The sequence below is a fragment of the Vulpes vulpes genome, chromosome 11, assembly GCF_048418805.1.
Source record: "Vulpes vulpes isolate BD-2025 chromosome 11, VulVul3, whole genome shotgun sequence".
NCBI lineage: Eukaryota > Metazoa > Chordata > Mammalia > Carnivora > Canidae > Vulpes > Vulpes vulpes.
In genome coordinates this window covers 29698481-29718784 of record NC_132790.1, presented here as the reverse complement: position 1 = coordinate 29718784, position 20304 = coordinate 29698481, and the positions used below count along the sequence as shown (strand labels likewise).

The 20304-nt window shown below is 35.5% G+C and overlaps 1 protein-coding gene across 8 annotated transcripts in view; it reads left to right on the top strand.

Moving 5' to 3' along the window:
* The window catches only part of NARS2 (asparaginyl-tRNA synthetase 2, mitochondrial), a 130531-nt gene that overhangs the window by 43589 nt on the left and 66638 nt on the right, over positions 1–20304 (top strand). For 7 of the 8 annotated variants that reach the window (XM_072726009.1, XM_072726011.1, XM_072726008.1 and 4 more), the window contains one exon: positions 13190–13284. The exons of the other annotated variant lie outside the window; for it this stretch is intronic. In XM_072726009.1, the coding sequence (XP_072582110.1) occupies positions 13190–13284 (95 nt within the window). The remainder of the gene's footprint in view (positions 1–13189; positions 13285–20304) is intronic. 8 annotated transcript variants of the gene reach the window in all.

Below are 20304 nucleotides of genomic sequence, written 5' to 3'. Positions count from 1 at the left end.
GCATAATGATGTATAGCTACCATTATAGTATCATTCAGAGTAGTTTCAGTGCTTTAAAAAATCTTCTGCGTTGTACCTATTCATCCCTCTCCCCATCCTTCCCCCTGGCAACCACTGATCTTTTTTATTGCCTCCATGGTTTTGCCTTTCCAGAATACCATACAGTTGGAATCATACAGTATGCAGCCTTTTTATATTGACTTTTTTCACTTAGTAATATGCATTTGTAATACGACTTTGCATGGCTTGATAGCTCATTTCTTCTTAGCTGAATAATATTCTGTTATCAGGATGTACTACAGTTTATCCATTCAGCTAGGGTGTCTTGGTTGCTTCCAAGTTTTGACGATTGTGAATAAAGCTGCTGTAAACATAATGTGTGCAGGTTTTGATGCAAGTTTTCAACTCCTTTGGGCAGGTATCAAGCAGTGCAATTGCTCACGTTTACTTAGTTTTGTAAGAAACCACCAAACTATCCTCCAAAGTGACTGTGCCATATTGTATTCCCAACAGCAATGAGTGAGAATTCCTGTTAATCTATATCTTTGCCAGCATTTGGTGGTGTTAGTGTTAGGATTTTGGTCATTCTAATAGATACGTAGTGGTATTGACTGGCTTTTCAGCATGCTTGGCCAAGATGCTGCTTGTGAGTCATTTTCTGTGGATCATGTGACTTGAATACCCCCCACCCTCGGCCATTAAAATGAGCAGCAGTTTGTTTTTCAGCAATCTATGAGCCAGGTTTTGTTCTGTTTTGTAATTTTGGACACCTTAAAGAATAAGAAACTTGGGGAAAGTTCTCTAAGTTCCTTTGGGATTTTAGGCCAATTGATAAATGAGTGAATAAAGTGGGACTTTGTAGATGTAACCTCCAGACATATTCACAAGTTACCAAAGATCAAGGTTAGTGCTTCACATTAAATAACTTCTGTTTCACAGTGTTAACCTGCAAAATTGAAAAATATTGGGGTTCCTCAGGGATCTTTTCTCTAATCCACTATTGTATCCCTGCATTTAGTCTAATACCTGGCACATAGTAATCATTCTGTATTTGTTCAATTGAAAAATGACTTGAAGTAGGGCCTGAAAATACGGGCAATATCTATATTTGAGCTGAGATACACATTTATTTTTCAATGGAGAGACCTTGGAAAAGGCTTCATTCATGTTAATGCTAAGGAATACAGTGATCAAAAATGGTAGGCTATAGCAACTTCTTTCTAGATAGGTATCCTGAGGCAAGGTGATAGGGATTAAGGAGTACAACTTGTGATGAGCACTGGTTGACATATGGAAGTGTTGAGTTACTACATACTACTACACCTGAAACTAATATTACACTGTTAACTAATTGGAATTTAAACAAAAACTTAAAAAATAAAGTTTTTAAAATTGTGGAATAACCAGAAATTTAAATATGCTATAAAGCCTCTAGATTAAAATAGTGTGTTATGCAAGCCTGGGTGGCTTAGTCGGTTGAGCGGCCAGCTCTTGATTTCAGCTCAGGTCATGATCTCAGGGTCCTGGAATTGCCCTGCACCTGCTGGGGAGTCTGCTTAAGGACTCTCTCTCCCCCTCACTACCCCCCCCACCCTGCCCCCACCCCCACTTTCTCTCATGCTCACTCACATGCTCTCACTCTCTCTGTAAAAACATAAGTCTTAATTTCATTTTTTAAAAAATAGTGTTATTGGTACATAAATAAGCCAGAGGATAGAACTTAAAGCTCAGAAATAGACCCAAGTTATATTACAAAGATAGTATCTCAAATCATTGAAGAAGAGGCACTAGGTCAACTTTGTAACCATATAATTGTATCAACCAGAAATGAGTTGCAGAATTTCACTTACATTGTGGCAGATGGTGTGATGTAGATATATGTTCTCCCCCCCCCCCCCCCAAGAATTTTGGGATAATAATGCTGTGGTAATTTCTAGTTTTGCAGCACATCAGTAATAATTTCAATGATCCTAAGAATTATGGTACATAATTCATCTATTCTTAACCCACCTCAAACATATTTCTTTCAACCTCTTGAGTATTTTATTTGGGAGAAATAATAAAATATAAGAGAATATAAAGAATAATATTTTTAAAAATATTTATATATTTTTAAATTTTTTTCAAGTAGGCTCCACACCTATGTGCACCCCAGGGTGGAGCTCAAATTCACAACTCTGAGATCTAGACCTGAGCAGAGATCGAATCAGACAAAAGAACATAAAGACACTTTTTAAAGTACTTGTACATGAAACACATTTTTAGAATCAGAACATTCATTCATTGTGAAAAATATTTCTGAACATAAACTAGGAAGAATGCTTGGTATCTTGTCACTTGCCTCATACTTACTGATTTTTGCTATTGTGCTTTTTTAAAAATTTTATTTATTTTTTTAAAAATTTTTAATTGGAGTTCAATTTGCCAACATATAGCATAACACCAGTGTTCATCCCGCCAAGTGCCCCCCTCAGTGCCCATCACCCAGTTACCCCAATCCCCCGCCCAACTCCCTTTCCATTACCCCTTGTGCTATTATGTTTTGATAGTGCATAAAGTAGTTTCTGTTTTATTTCTTTAATTACATTTTAGTTATTTTGTTTTCTTTTTTTAGAATACAGCAGAAACATAATATTCAGAGATTTAGAAAGTTTATTTTTAAGATAGCTATTTGGATCTTAGAGCTTATTTTCCCTCACAGAAATAGGTAATAATTATATTCACAGGGCAGCCATAAGACTATTTAGTGCATCATGTGGGTAAAATACTGTAACTTTTAGTGACAGCTTACAAAACACTGGTAATTAAGCAAAACAAAAATGGTAAAATTGAATAAGAAACTATTTTATGCTTGAGGAAAATTGGAGAATGTGAAGTATTGACATAGAGATCATACAGTCATATGCTGGACATTTTTAAGAGTTGTAAATATTGATCTTTGTTTTTTTATAATTCTAAACATACAGGAGAAGCACAGAAAATAACAACCAAATGTCACCCAGCTCAGTATTTTGCTTCAGAAACTTAAAAATAAATAAAACCTGAAGCTTTTAGTATTAGGCTTAATTTTTATTTTAAACCTTAGCACTCTCATAGTGCTTGACGTAAATTTGGGCAATTTTAAGACTTGCAAGCATAAAGAAAGGAGAAAATAAGGAAGCTGTCCCAGAGGTAACTGGGGTGATTTGTTTAGGGAGAGTAAAGGTTATATAAGAGAGTATATAGATATATACCTTCTCTGGAACTGAGTGAGCCACATCCATCAGAATGCAGAAACAGATGAAGTTGAGATTTTTTTTTTTTTCAGTTATCAGAAGATTATATTGATGGTAGTATCTTGTCCTTTCCAAATTTGTCTGTTTGATGTCAGATGTTTGAAAGGTGGGTGAGAGAGTACATGTCTTTTCATATTTAGCCAAAAATGATATTTAATTATATAGGATGTCTGTAAAGTATGTGTTTGTGAGTGGGAGTGGATAGGAAGAAGAGTCATAGTAGGCACACAGTTTATTTCTGTGCAGAAAATGAAAATTTTTCTCTAAGCTACTTTAAACTTAAAATCATATACTCAAAATACATTCTCTACCTTTTGTATTTTTAAACATTCTTGTAGATGTTAAGACGATGGTGACATTAAAGAAACAATAAACACCTATTTTACAGGTCTACTAGGAAAGTAACAGTATTAATTATAAGCAGTATAGTTATAAGAATTAATATAAGAAACTTCCTGCAAAACTATATGCTTATCAGTACCTATATTGGAAAACAAACATACCACCAAAAGTGCACTAAAGCTATCTTTTAGACCAGCAAAGCTATGACATTGCTGCTAGAAGCTTTTATGGCTAAATGTGTCACATACGCTTTTTGTGCTTTCCTTGCTTCTTTATCAGACTTTGTCTCTTCTGACTTCTGATGGCTAACTCCCTCTATTCACACTTGACTCACTCTTGGTCAAAAAGCATTTATGGAACAATTACTTATCCCTGGCACTGTGATAGGTACTTAGCATACCAAGGTATATAAACTCATTCCCTCCTCAAAGAACTCGGTGATCATTTGGCCTTCTCTTCTCTTGGCCCTCCCCCAACTGTGTTTTTATTACAGGTAGTACAATAGAACTACCTATATTCTCCTGGTATTTGATTTTGTTCCATGCTTTGTTCTTGGTTTTAAATTTTTTATTGGTGCTGATCAAAGGAATCTGTGCCACCATAGGACAAAAGATAAAATCATTAGTGTTTATGTGATAAAGAATGCACAGGGAATGGAGCACCTGCCTAGCACATTCAGTAGAGCATGTAACTCTTGATTTCAGGGTCGTTGAGTGCAAGCCCCATATTGGGCATAAAGCTTACTTTAAAAAAAAAAATTATAATAATAAATGAAATCTGCTTGTATCAAAAAACAAATAAAAAAAAGAATACATGGGATAAACCCATATACCATTTGAGTACCTAATAGTACCTAAGATTACCTAAGATTATACTTTTTAAAAATATTATTTTAAGTATCTTTTTTGAATGGATAATATAGTTCATGGTTCACAGGTGCTAATTTAAAAGTACAAAAGGATTCTATCCCACCTTTGTTCCCCAATGATCTACATTCCTTCCCCTGAATCAACCATTGTTATTTCTTGTGAATCCTGAAAATATTTTGTGGCACTATCACATTGTAGTTAAAGATAGAGATTCTGGCCAGACCACTTTGATTCATATTGTGCCTCACATTAGGCAAGTTAAATTAATAACTTCTTTGTCTCATTTTCTCCTCTGTAAATGGGAATACTAGTACTTTTTTAGGTTGCTTGTAAACTCTTTAGCACAGTACATGGCACATGGTGTTTAGAGCATATTGGCTATAGTTAGTTTCTGTAAATATGTATATATCTGAATGTGTATTCTTTTAATCTCAGGAAGACAAAGTTGGAATAAAAACAATTTTCATTCATGGTATACTATTGTTATTGGTCTTGGAAAGGCACTTCTATTATATTAACTGTGTAACAAAACCATTTATTCTTTCCCATTAAGTCTACAGGTCATTTGGGTGATTCTGATCCCTGTTACAATTGGTTAGCTGTTGGTTTGGTGGGGAGCAGGCCATTTGAGGATAGCCTCACATGTCTCTTAAATTTCTCTATCATGTTAATCAGGGCATGATCTCTTTGGTGGTCTAGATCCAAGAAAGAATATGGAAATGCACAGGCATCTTTCTCAAGCCACTATTTTTGTCAATTTTTGTTACCATGTCATTGATCAAAATAAGTCACATGGCCAAACTCAGATTTAGTGTGCAACAATTTTCCAAGGGGTGCTGATACAGAGAGGTGTGATAAATTGAAGTCACTAATGCATTTAATCTAATCTAATTACTCTGTAGTAATTGCAGTCCAGCATTTGGTGGTTATCTTAGAGCAAGATAGTAATACAGAAGACAAGCTAGAAACTAGAGATCACTGAGCACCTCAGTATATGTGTGTCACTGTGTCAGACTGCCACAATCTTCTGAGAGTCATGACTTCAGCTTTAGTTTCTCCTCTCAGATCTTTTGTGGGTTTTTTGTTTGTTTTTTAAAGATTTTTATTTATTTATTCATGAGAGACACACAGAGAGAGGCAGAGACCCAGGCAGAGGGATTAGCAGGCTCCCTGCAGGGAGTTCTTGCAGGACTCCATCCCAGGACCCCAGGACCCTGACCTCAACCACTGAATGACCCAGGTGCCCCACCTCTCAGATCTTTTGCACATTCCTAACAACAGATGGCCAACCCTAACCTGGAACCAAGCAGGAAACTTAGTCCTCCATTCCAATGGGAACAATAATGCCAAGCCAACAAAGCACAAATTCAGCATAGACCCTTTCTTGTTTTATTTATTCCTCTTTATCCCAGTCTCTGCTCCCATTCTTTTTTGTCTGTCTCAGAGGTACGCACTTTAATGTAGTTGCTATATCATCTTTTATTACGTATATAGCCTCATAAAATAGGAATGATCTTTTGTATGTGATTTTAGTTCACATTAATGATAATGCAGTATGTATCTTTTCTGTTTCCTATTTTACCTGTTTAACTCTGTTGAAATTCTATGTAGGTATATTTATTTGTTGCTTCTCATTGCTACAAAATATCCAGTGGTATTTGCTGTATTTTACTTATTCTTCCAGTTAAGGATTCTTAGGGTGTCCAGGTCTAAATTACCCCCAGAAAAAAAGTAATTAAATAGTCTTCAACATATTCCCTAATGGACTTGTGTAAAAATTTCTCTGGAATATATATCCAGGAATTCCCAGGTCATAGGGCATATATATTCTTAACTTCATGAACTTCTCTGGAATAGTAGTACCAGTTTACACCATATGGACCTTATGAGAAGGTTCCAGTTTTCCTATGAATTAGTTTTTTATGACCTTGTAACAAATTGACTCAAACCCAGTGACATAAAACAACACCCTTGATTACTCAGTTCTGTGTACCATTAGTCCGTGATGTTGTAGCTGGGTTTTCCACTCAGGATCTTACAAGGCTGAAACCAGTGTGTGTACCAGTTGCATTGTCTGTTGGAATTTGACATTTTCTTTGAAAATCATTTATTCTATCAGCCAAATTCAGTTCCTTGCATTCTAGGACTGAAATTCCCATCTTGTTGGTGACTATTGGCTAGTTTGCTCTCAGCTCCTAGGGACTGTCCTAAGTACCTTTGCCTGTGGCCTTCTCCATCTTCAAGCCAGTGACAGTCTTTTGAATTCTCCTGCTTCAAATCTCTGACTTCCTTTTCTGCAACCAGCTGTAGAAAACATTTCTGCTTTTAAAGGGTTCATGTGGTTCGGTCAGGAATATCCAGAAAAAATCTCCAAATCTTGAGGCCATCTGATTTGGAATTTTATTTTTTCACTTTTGGATCTTTTAGTAAATGAACTATAAGGCAGAACAAATAAATATCTTTTTATTTTTTTGCTCATTTCTTTATTCTTTTCATCATGGTAAGTGTACTCTTTAATCCCCAACCCCTATTTCACCCATCTCCCCACCTGTCTCCCCTCTAGTAACCATCAGTTTATTCTCTAGAGTTAGGAATCTGTTTCTTGATTTGCCTCTCTTCCTTTTTTTCTTTTCCTTTGTTTGTTTTGTTTCTTAAATTCTGCATATGAGTGAGATCATATGGTATTTGTCTTTCTCTGACTTATTTCACTTAGCATTATACTCTGTAGCTCTGTCCATGTTGTTGCAAATAGCAAGATTTCATTCTTTTTTATGGCTGTATAATTTTCCATTACATATATGTGTGTATATATATGATGTGTGTGTGTGTGTATACACACATATCTCCCACATTTTCTTTATTCATTTCATCTGTTGATGGACATGTGGGCTGCTTCCATAGTTTGGCTATTGTAAAGCTGCAATAAACATAGGGTTGCATGTATCCCTTTGAATTAGTATTTTTTGTGTGTGTTTTGGGAGTAAATGCCTGGTAGCCCAATTGCTGCACTGTAGGGTAGCTCTGTTTTTCATTTTTTGAAGAACTTGCATACTATTTTCCACAGTGGCTGCACTAGTTTACATTCCCACCAACACTGCAAGAAAAGGTTTCCTTTTTTTTTTCCACATCCTCACCAACACCTGTTGTTGCTTGTGGTTTTTATTTTATCCGTTTTGACAGGTGTGAGGTGATACCTCATTGTGATTTTTTTTTAAAGATTTTATTTATTTATTCATGAGAGACAGAGACAGACAGAGAGAGGCAGAGAGGCAGAGACACAGGCAGAGGGAGAAGCAGGCTCCATGCAGGGAGCCTGATGCAGGACTCAATCCTGGGACTCCATCCCGGGGCTCCAGGATCACACCCTGGGTGCTAAAATGCTGAGCCACCCAGGGATCCCCTCATTGTGATTTTGATTTGCATTTCCTTGATGATGAGTAATGCTGAGCATCTTTTCATGTGTCCGTTGGCTACCTGAAAGTTTTCTTTGAAGAAGTGTCTGTTCGTTTCTTTTGCCCATTTTTGAATTGCGTTATTCATTTTTTGGGTGTTGAGTTGTATAAGTCCTCAATATGTTTTGGATACTAAGCCTTTATTGGATATGTCGTTTGCAATTATCTTCTCCCATTTAGTAGATTGCCTTTTAATTTTGTGTTTCCTTCAGTGTTCAGAAGCTTTTTATTTTGATGTAGTCCCAATTTATTTCTGCTTCTTTCCTTTGCCTTAAGAGACATATGTAGAAAAATGTTATACAGCTGATGTCAGAGAGATTACTGCCTGTGGTCACTGATTTGGACTTTTATTTTATTTTTTTTAAGATTTTTATTTATTTATTCATTCATTCATAGAGACACAGAGAGAGGCAGAGACACAGGCAGAGGGAGAAGCAGGCACCATGCAGAGAGCCCAACGCGGGACTCGATCCAGGGTCTCCAGGATCATGCCCTGGGCCACAGGCGACGCTAAACTGCTGTGCCACCTGGGCTGCCCTGATTTGGAGTTTTAATTACAAAATCCCTTCATGACAGTACCTGGCTTAGCGGTTGATTGAATAAACCAGGGACTGAGAATCTTGGGCACGTCTAAGATATCTTCCTACCATACTCTTGAGTCTACAACTACACTTGACATTAAACAACTTTCTAATCTTTGTCATTCTGGTATATATAGTGAATTCTTTTTAAAATGCCTTATTTTCATTTGCATTTCTTTAATTTGTAGGAAATTTGAGTGTTTCCTCCTACATCTTAGCCATTTGAATTTTTCTTTTTGTAAATTTCTTTTCATGTCCCTTGCCCATTTGGGGAACAGCTTATTTTCTTTCTTGTTTTCTTGTCAGTAGGTCCTTGTTTGCCCTGTCCATTAATCACTTGTCAATCTTAGATGCTGAAAATATATTTTTTAAGGTTTTGTTTTTAATAATCTCTACACTCAACGTGGGGCTCAAACTCTCCATCCTGAGATCAGGAGTCACATTATCTACTGACTGAGCCAGCCAGGCACCCTGAAAATATTTTCTTCTTAATAAGTCATTCTTTTGACTTTGCCTATACCTTCCTTTATTAAACAGAAATCTTTAATTTTAATGTTAAATTTGTCCATTTTTAAGTTTATCATTTGCAGTTTGGGGATCTTGTTAAAGAGAAATCCTACCCACAAAATTAGCTGCATAATTTTTTTCTTTCTTCATTGCTACAAAGTATTTAAGTTTACAAATCTTAAATTTGCAATCCTATGTAGGTTTTGACCCTGTCAAATCCAATAGCTACTTATATATATGCTCTTTTAAAAATTGAGGTGAAATTTATATAGCATAAAATTAACCATTTTGAAGAGTACAGTTTGTGGCAGTTAGTGCATTTATCATGTTATACAACTACCTACCTATATCAAGTTCTAAAACATTTTCATTGTCCCAAAACAAACCCCATGCCCCATTCCCATTTCTCCTTCCCCCTCCAGACCCATGGCTCTCACCATCAGTGTCTGTGGATTTACTTCATTTAGACATTTCATATAAATGGGATCATATAAGATATGGCCTTTTATTTTTTTTTCTTAATTTTTATTTATTTATGATAGTCACAGAGAGAGAGAGAGAGAGAGAGAGAGAGAGAGGCAGAGACACAGGCAGAAGGAGAAGCAGGCTCCATGCACCAGAAGCCCAATGTGGGACTCGATCCCGGGTCTCCAGGACCGCGCCCTGGGCCAAAGGCAGATGCTAAACCGCTGCACCACCCAAGGATCCCAAGATGTGGCCTTTTATGTCTTACTTTCACTTAGCATAATGTGTTCAAGGTTTACCCATATTTTAATGTATATAGAAGTACTTCATCTTATGGCTGAATATCATTCCATTGTTTATATTATATTACATTTTTTTAATCTGTTAATGGACATTTGAATTGTTTCTGCCTTTGGCTACTGTGAACAGTGCTTTTATGAATTGAAGGTACATATATGTATTTGAGTGCCTGGTTTTAATTCTTTCATATATATACCTAGGAGCAGAATTGGTAGGTTGCATAGTAATTCTTTGTTTTACTTTTTAAAAGACCATCAAACTGTTTTCCTAAGCAACTGCACCATTTAATGTTTCTAGTTTCATTCTATTACAGGTAAATAAAAGAACTTTTATGATTTCAGTCTTTTTTAACATTGAATTTGTCTTATGTTGTAACATATGGTCTATCCTGATTAATATTTCATGTGTGCTTGAGACAGTGTGCCGTCTGTTGTTGGTGGTGGAGTCTATCATTTTTAAGTTTCCTCTCTTGATTCAGCATTTGTTTGGTTGCTATAAACCTTTGACTGTTTACCAGAGTCCCCACAGTTGATTTTGATGGTTTTTACAAATTCTTTTCAGTTTTTCTTTGGAGAAACAGTGCTTCAGAGCTACCTATCCCTCCATGTTTGCTGACACTACCCTCAACAATTACTTTTTTTTTTTTTTTTTTTTTTAAGATTTTACTTATTTATTCATGAGAGACAGAGAGAGAGAGAGGCAGAGAGGCAGGTAGAGGGAGAAGCAGGCTCCATGCAGGGAGCCTGATGCAGGACTCGATCCTGGGTCTCCAGGATCACACCCCAGGCTGCAGGCGGCGCTAAACCGCTGCGCCACCGGGGCTGCCCCAACAATTACTTTTTTTTTTTTTAATTTTTATTTATTTATGATAGTCACACACACACACACACACACACACACAGAGACATAGGCAACATAGGCAGAGAGAGAAGCAGGCTCCATGCACCGGGAACCCGACGTGGGATTCGATCCCGGGTCTCCAGGATCGCGCCCTGGGCCAAAGGCAGGCACCAAACCGCTGCGCCACCCAGGGATCCCAACAATTACTTTTTAAAATATTTCATAATGTTCCTTTAATAATTCTGAAATAAAATGTATAGATAATATAACTTAATTCATACAGAGGTTTTAAAAAATCAATGTGATGCATAAGTTGTAATAAAAAGGAGAAATAAAAGGAAGTAATTTTTTAAAACGTAATACGAATTTCAGTATGTAAATATGTATAACACTGGAAGGCATGATTAAGTGGTGATATGTTTATACGTATTTAAATAAGTTGGATTTAAGAGATGTAAGAGGATTAGATTCCATTTTGTCCAAATGCTAATAAATGAAAGAATAAAGTATAGTCATAAAAACTAGACTTTTTGGGTAGCCCGGGTGGCTCAGCGGTCTAGCGCCACCTTCAGCCCAGGGCATGATCCTGGGGACTGAGGATCAAGTCCCACGTCTCCCTGCATGGAGCCTGCTTCTCCCTCTGCCTGTGTCTCTGCCTCTCTCTCTCTCTCTCTCTCTCTGTGTGTGTGTGTGTGTGTTTCTCATGAACAAATAAATAAAATCTTAAAAAAAAAAAACTAGACTTTTTTATATGCACATAAAATGAGAGAAATCACTGTGTAGAAGTCGAGATATAACACCAATACAAATTATAGATTAAAGAGGTAAAGGAAAGGAGAAAATATAATATTCTAATAAATGTGTTGGGCCTTACTTGAAACCTAATTATTTAGTAAATAGGGATTGTAAAGAGCATATTTTTTTATTTTGGAAATCGTAACATATATCAGGGCAAATATTTTTAGTCTTGAGTACTTAAGTCCTTAGAAACAGAATCCTCTCAGTGAATATGGGATTCAAAGATGGCTTTTAGGGGATCCCTGGGTGGCGCAGCGGTTTGGCGCCTGCCTTTGGCCCAGGGCGCGATCCTGGAGACCTGGGATCGAGTCCCACGTTGGGCTCCCGGTGCGTGGAGCCTGCTTCTCCCTCTGCCTGTGTCTCTGCCTCTCTCTCTCTCTCACTGTGTGCCTATCATAAATAAATAAAATAAAAAAAAAAATTAAACAAAGATGGCTTTTAAAAAGCAGTGATAGGACGTGTAAGACCAGTATCAAAGTAAGTTTGAAAAATAACAGGCAGTTACAAAATAAATGAGTGATTTCAACTGGTAAGTTTTACACTAGATTTCTTACTCATATATGCCTGTATATGATATGCAATATTTTTAGAACCAGTTGAATTAAATAAAATGCCTTCATTTCATGTGTTTCTATAATTCAGTATTTGATACTAAGTCTTTTAAAAGGAGACTCACATTCTCTATTGCATATTTGAAATTGACTTTGTTGCTTTTATAGTAACTGCACTATTATACTAAAAAACTTTCAAGTAAATGCACAATTTGAAATAACAAGAGTAGGGAAGTTAACTTTCTTCGCAAAAAGTAAGTATAATAGTTATACTTCGATCCAGAAACTTTCTTAATTATACTATTTAAATTGCATTTAGGAAAAAAACATAATAAATAAATAAATTGCATTTAGGGGGCACCTAGGTGGCTCAGTTGGTTAAGCCTCTGCCTTCAGCTTGGGGTCATGATGATCCAGGGGTCTTGGGATCTGCTGGCTTCTGGCTCCCTGCTCAGTGGGGAGTCTGCTTCTCCCTCCCCCTCTGCTGCTCCTGCTTGTGCTCTCTCTTTCTGTCAAATAAATAAATAATCTTTTTTTAGAACGTAAAGTAAGTAATATTTGACCCCCAAATAATTTTTTAGCTTGCGATAAATGCTGACTAGCATGTTTCCTACCTGTTTCAAATGAAATAATCACCTTATCTATATTGTAAATTTATAAAAATCTTAAATAACTCTCAGTACCTTTTAAAGATAGGATTCTGCTCTTCTGAGTTATGGTGGGAGTTAATGTATGTAAAAGCTTATAATGTGTTTATAAGAATCTGCATTTAAAAGCATTAAGAAAAATTTAATAATATGACAACACATGTTCTAGAGGCTATTCCCTTCAGAAAATCAAATCTCAATCATAGGTCAGAATTTTAAGAGGTTAGGTAATTTTTCACATTAAAAAAATTTAATCTATAATCTTTCCTTGACTTGTCTCTCAATCAGAATCACTTTTTAGGGAGAAGTATATCTTGTGACAAGATATGTCCTTTAGTTGTATGTTTTGAAAATATGGAGTAAATGTCTTTGACCTTAACTGTTTCTAAGCAGGCATTTTCTCTTTTAGGAGTGTACGGAGAACTGCATTTATTTTCATGAAAATGACCTGTCCTCACATATATTTAATTGCATTGTGATTTTTAGTTGTGGCATGTATGTGAATGTGAAAGCAGAGCAGAATACCTCATAGCTTTTTGTGGCTCATGTTTTTCATTTGCAGCCTTCAAGCAAAATTAAGATGCCTGAGGAGAATTTCTTCAATGTTCCTGCATTCTTAACTGTTTCAGGACAACTTCACCTAGAAGTGATGTCAGGGTACAGAATTTTCTTTTTTCTTTTGCTTTAATGGACTACTGATTATGGGTTGGGTGAGAGTGAAGTAATGCATTTTTTCTCCAATGCTAAAATCTAAAAATTGAAATTAGTGTTTACTGTTAGTCCATTTGAATTCACTGAAGTATATTTAGGTTTGACAATAACCAAGTTTCTTCCTTAAATCACATTTGTTTAGACTTTTGGTTTTAGTGAAAAATGTGACACTGGAAAGAGGTTGTGATTTTTTTTTTCTTTTTGCTAATTTTTTTTTCAATAAATCTCCTAGTATGTAATCAGAATGTAAGTGTAATTAATCATCTTTTTGAAAATAAAGGCAATTATAGTTCACATCCAAACCAGGTATCAGCCCCTTTCATTAAAAAAAAAGGGGAGGGAGATCCCTGGGTGGCTCAGCGGTTTAGCACCTGCCTTTGGCCCAGGGCGTGATGCTAGAGTCCCAGGATCGAGTCCCACATCAGGCTCCCTGTATGGAGCCTGCTTCTCCCTCTGCCAGTGTCTCTGCCTCTGTGTGTGTGTGTGTGTGTGTGTATGTGTGTGTGTCTATCATGAATAAATAAATAAAATCTTAAATAAATAAATAAATAAATAAATAAATAAATAAATAAATAAATAAAATGATTTTTTAAAAGCTACCCAGAACAAATGGAAGAAAAAATGTTTTAAATCATCAGTTTATAAAGAAAACTAACCTACAAAAGTACCATCAGGAGCGATATGTAACTTTAGAAAGTCTTAGAAGTCAGATTACATGGTCTTGAAAATAACATAAACTTTACTTAGCTTCTTTTCTGATTTATCTTTGAGATAAAGTGTTATTTGATCATTCCAATAACAAGATAATTGACAATGTTATCAGAATACTGTACAGAAAACTTATCATCGTAATAGCCCTGTGAGACTGTAGGATTTGCAGAGCAGTGTGTAGAAAAAGTCATGTCAGGCATGTCATGGAAAGTTCCTTAATGCCTTTGAAGGCATAATTTTAAAAAATTAAAATCATGAAAAAAAAAAATTAAAATCATGACTCATACAAATATGAAGAAACATGTATCAAATATTTTATTCATTAATTACTAATGGAACAAGTAAAGTAGTAAGGCTAGTTAAGAGAGTGAAGAGCTGTGTATTCACAGGCAATCTAATAAAGGAATTTTAGAATAAGATGCTAGGTTAGTTACAAACTGGTTAATGTCCTACAGACCAATAAGCCTTAACATTTGGCATTTTCTTTTCTACCTGACAGAAATGATTTGCACTCTACTAGACAGAAATCTACAAGTTAACATGTAACTTTACTTAATCTGAGATATTTAATTCAATAGTAAATAGAATCGTGCAACAAAGTACTTCCTTTTTTTTTTTTCAGGTTTTATTTATTTGAGATGGAGAAATCATGAGCAGGGGGGAGGGGCCCAGGGAGAAGCAGACTCCCCGTGAGCAGAGAGCCCATAGCCTCCATCCCAGGACCCTGAGATCAGGACTAGAACAAAGGCAGACACTTAACTGACTGAGCCACCCAGATGCCCCTAGAGCAATGTACATTCTGATAAGTAATTGAATAACCTTTGAATGAGTCTGTGTCCTCAGATTCCATTGAAAGGGCATACTGATCTTTTGGCCTTATAAGGATATATCCAAGTTTTAGATAACCTTTCTTAAATTTTTGGTATTCATTTTTTTAGTCTATGAAGTTAGAGGCAAAGTACCTTCCCCTCAGAAGTGTCATAAATATGTGAAAGGTGTAAATTTACGAGGTTTGCCATTATACTACTAGTAGTGGATTAAATATATTCCTTCTTTACCAGTAAAGTTCAGTGAACCACAGAACACAGTGTACAGTAAAACTTGACAGATTAAATTGGCAGTATTTCAGGTTCTGTATTTTTTAATGTGTTTTGAAGTATTTCTATTAATGTCAGTCAAATGTATCTAATTGAATATGCATAGTTCTAGGACTATTAATATGCAGTACCTCATGTTTCAGATTAATGCCTGATTTAATCTCCAATAAGAAATTGTTAGTCTTCCCTCAGCCTTTAATTTTATTTAACATACTTTCAAAATGGGGTAAATGATAGTTAAATTAAAAGTTTAATATTTTCCAAAAGGATATCTATGTTGGTTTAGTGGTTTCATGGCTCTATTTTTAAGTTCAATTTTGTAGTTATTGTTGTTTTTAATAAACTTTCTATTTTTGAGTAATTTTTAAATATATAAAAGTTGCAAAGACAGTGCAGACATTTTGTATACACCTTTTGCCCAGTTTCCCCCATTATAAATATCATATATTGCTATGGTACATTTTGTCAAAACTAAGAACCTGTTGTTAGTACATTACTGTTAACTACATTCCAGACTTTATTTGGATTTCACTTTTCCATTATACCTTCTTTCTTCTCCCAGGATCCAGTTCAGGGTACCACATTACATTTAGGTGTCATATTTCCCCAATCTCTTCTAATCTGTAGCAATTTCTCAGTCTTTCCTTGTTTTTCATGACTTGTAGAATGTATCCCAATCTGCATTTGGCCAATGTTTTTTCTCATGTTTCAACTGGAATCATATGGGGTTTTGGAAGGAATACCATAGAGTTGAAGTGCTCTTACCATCATCAGGGAGTTTGTGATATCCATATGGTGACATTAACCTTTATGACTTGAATTAGACAGTGTTTGCTGGTTTTCTCCACTGAAAATGTACTATTTTTCCCTTTCTTTGTCCTTTGGAAGTCAGTTATTAGATCTAGCCCACCCTTATTGGAGGTGGGAGTGAGGGGTTGGGAAGTAGGAGATAGAATTAAGCATCACCTCCTGAATGTAATGTAGTTAGAATCATATTCGTATGTAACCTTTTCAGATTGGTTTCTTTAGTTTAGCATACTATACATTTAAGGTTCCTCCACAACTTGTCATGGCTTGGTAGCTCATTTCTGAATATTCCATTATCTGGATGTGCCAGTTTATCCATTCACCTACTGAGGAACACCTTGGTTTGCTTCCAAGTTTTGGCAGTTTATCCTAGGCTTTTCATTTTCCCTACTGTGGCCCTTGAAGCAACCATTTCTCCAGAGAGATGTGGTTCCTTTTATTGGAAAATGTTATTTAGAAACCAAGATTTAGTCATTGAGTATCTTGCTGCTCTTGGGGGATTATTGCTTCTAAACCCTCTGGGCAGACAGAGCTATAAATAATTTTTTTTAAGATTTTTTATTTATTTATTAGAGACATACAGAGAGAGAGAGAGAGCGCGAGAGAGAGAGGCGGGGGAGGGGGGGCAGAGGGAGAAGCAGGCTCCATGCTGGGAGCCTGACGTGGGACTCAATCCCAGTTCTCCAGGATCACACCCTGGGTTGAAGGCCGTGCTAAACCTCTAAGCCACTGGGGCTGCCCAATACATTTTTTAAACAAGAGAAAGCTAAGTGTTTTCATTATATTTTGCCTATAAATACAATTTGTAAGTGATGTATTCTGAGAGAATTGAAGTATACTAAGTTGCAAAACCTATATTCAAAAATGTCACATAATAAAATTCTCCATTTCTTGTCAGAACCAGAATTGGAGGAAGGTTCAGCCTAATGTATTTGAAAGAGTGTTTGATTATTATTGTTTTTTGTTGTTGTTGTTGGTTTTGCTTTGCTTTGCTTTTGGTGTTTTGTTAACAGGTGTTTTTTCCTTATTATTATTTTTTTAATAAGCTATGAAGGTAAGCATATTTAACAATAAAACATGCTTTCATCTTGAACATTGCTGTTGGAAATATAAATTGGTACAGCTTTTCTAGAGAAATACCTTTTACCAAGAATTTCATTTCTAGGAATTTTTATTGAGGGAATGATCTTACAACTCTGTAAAAGTGTATAAACAAAAATGTTGAAAGCAACTTTGCTTATACTAGGGAATAAATACTAACGATCTAAATGTCCATTTAGGAAGATAGATTAACCATCAGTGTACCAAGAAAACAGTCATCATCATTTACCATCTAGGTATAATGGACCTTATTTTTAATAAATATTTTTAAGCAATCTTAATAATTTGCAGAGGTAAAAATAAGGGGTTAGTGAAAATCAACATTTTTAGAATTTTAATAAGAACATACACATGCAAACCCAGATTTTTGAAAGCTGCTTTATTGAGAGAGAATTTATTTACCATAAAATTCGCCAATTTAAAGAATACAGTTCAGTGGATTTCAGTATATTTTCACAGTTCAAATATCACCATAATCTAATTTAAGAATATTTCTATCAGGGGTACCTGGGTGGCTCAATTGGTTAAGCATCTGCCTTCTGCTCAGGGTCCTGGGATCAAGTCCCATGTTGGGCTCCCTGCTCAGCGAGGAGTCTGCTTCTCCCTCTGCTCTTTCCCCCAATGATTCCCAACCAATGATTAAATTACTTATTTTTGTCATTTTTACATTTTCTTCCAGACACTTTTGTATACATACTTGCCTTCAGCCTTTGTTCACTTTTAACCTATCAAATAACTTCTGGTGCAAAATGTAGATGATAAAAGAATATTGTCACATATCCTTTCAGCAGACTGGTGTGATCCAAGTTCTTATTGCATGTTATTGCATGATAAAGTCCTAACTGTAGAATAACTAATTGAATAAAAAATATCATATTTCCTTTTTGCCCTTAGAAATATATTATTCACTTATTAGTTCTTGGGTTTGAGAAAATTCATTTAGGGTATCGTTATCTGTACGTTCACAGTCTGAGATTTCACATATATAACCAATTTCACCATTATTATTGGAGGCTAGATTGTTACTTCTGTCTCTTTGCATTCATTTCCTGACTTGGCTAATATTTATGAAGCATCTTTATCATTTTTCTTCTCTTTGTCATTGTGAGTGAAAAATAAAAGATCTCAATTCTCAACTGTGTTCTTTGATAACTACAAAAAGATAACATTTCTATTTCCAGGCTTTTCTTAGAGTGTACTGTAGTAAGAAAACTGAAGATGAAATAATGGTGATGATTTCTCTCACTCTACACCTTCCTCTTATCCACTATGCATCCTAGACATCCATCATTTCTATTTTCAATGTTTCACTCTTTTTTAACTTAATTAGGAGTAACTGGTGAGTAATGATTAAATAATTTCTAGGATGATGAAATAGCAAAATGTTTAAATATACAAGAAAAATAAGATCAGTAAACACCATATATATCTTAGATTCATGAAAGGATTCAATGAGTTTTATTCTATTTGAATAAAATACTATAAATTTCTCTGTCTTTTGGATGACCTCTGTAGTAGCTTGATTATGTCCCCACAAAGGACAGTCCCTGTGAATACAATCTTATTTGGAAAGAAGGTATTTGCAGATGTTAAAATAGTGGATTAGGGTGGGCCTAAATTCAATGACTATTATCTTTATAAAAGAATGAAGGAGATTTGGATTCAGAGACATGGAGGAGATAGGCACAGAAGGAAGGAAGACATGAAAAAGGCAGCAGAGACAGGAGTGATTCTGAGGAATGAATACTAAGGATGCTGAGAGCCGCTGGAAAGTAGTTCTTCCCTAGAACCTTAGAAGGAGCATGGCACTGCCAATACCTTGATTTCAGATTTTTGGCATTTATAGCTGTGAGATAATAAATTCCTGTGCTTTAAGCCACCCAGCTTGTGGTAATTTATTTTGGCCACCTTAGAAAATTAATATAACCTTTAGGAAAGTATAAATCATGAGATACTGATTTTAGGAAATAGTTAAAACTGCTCAACAAAAGACTCCTAACTATAGACAACAAACTGATGGTTACAGAGGGGACGTGGGTAGGGGATGGGTTAAATAGGGGGTGGGGGTTAAATGCATTTGTTATGATAAGCTCCTGGTAATGTATGGAAGTGTTGAATAACTGTTCTATACACCTGAAACTAATATATCACTATATGTTAACTATACTGGAATTAAATTTTAAAAAATTCTTTCCCTTTCAAAAAACAACAAAAATTGCTCAACAAAGAAATTTAAAAATTAAAACTGGGTATAATGGAGTGGCAATAAACTGAGGGTGAAATTAATTATGAATCGTCCAAACAATGGATTACTGTACAGCCATTAAAATTGGTGATAAATCATTACATGTTATAAGAAAAACAGTGGTTATGAAATAGGAAGTAGAATGTGCCTCCAGGTTTTACAGTGTGTGTGTGGTGGGGGTAGTCTGGAAAAATATACACCAGTATTCAACTAGTAAACAGTGGCTGTCTCTACTTATATTTATTTTCTTCTTTAAACTTGTCTTTTATTCAGATTCAAAAAACTAGTATTTATTACTTTTTTAATGAGAAAAGAATTAGCTGTTTCCATGGTAGGTGGGGAGAGGGATAATCGACTTGGGCTTCAAGTTGATTTTATTCCAGTTTGATGAATTGTTTGCTTTGTGTTTTGTATGAGCAATCTTAAACTCATTCCCCTGGGTCATCTCACGAGTGCAGATGCTGAGCTCAGAAGCCATGAAACATTCATACTCAGGATGTACTTATTCTGTTAAGTGGCTTTGGTAAGAATATCAACATGTGAATCTGAGTTAGACTGAGGTATCCTTTATAACTAAGTGTGAGACTGTCTTCCAGCCTATATAACTTTCTCATTCTTCTTCCACTTGATGCTTATCTGAACTTTGTTGATTTATACTCATTTGATTTTCAAGAGTTTTACGATTATGGCTATTTTATTTGTACTGTGCATTTTCATGCACCTCTGTGTTTCTTAATGCCCCTCGCTATACCATGAGAGTCCTTTTTCCGTATCTCCTTCCTCCAAGGCTCAAGTGAAAGAGGGCTTTCTCCTTGATTCCTTCCATTTTTCTCAATAGAAATTATGTTACTCTTTTTCTCCTCTCTTAAAGTACTCCTCTAATCTCATGTTCTAAAGAAAAAAAGCTCCTCTTATTTTTAATGTTTAGCCAGGTCATACTTCTTTTCATGTCTATCTTACAAATTATAAACATCCTGTATATCTATGTCTTCCAGAAATAGTAGA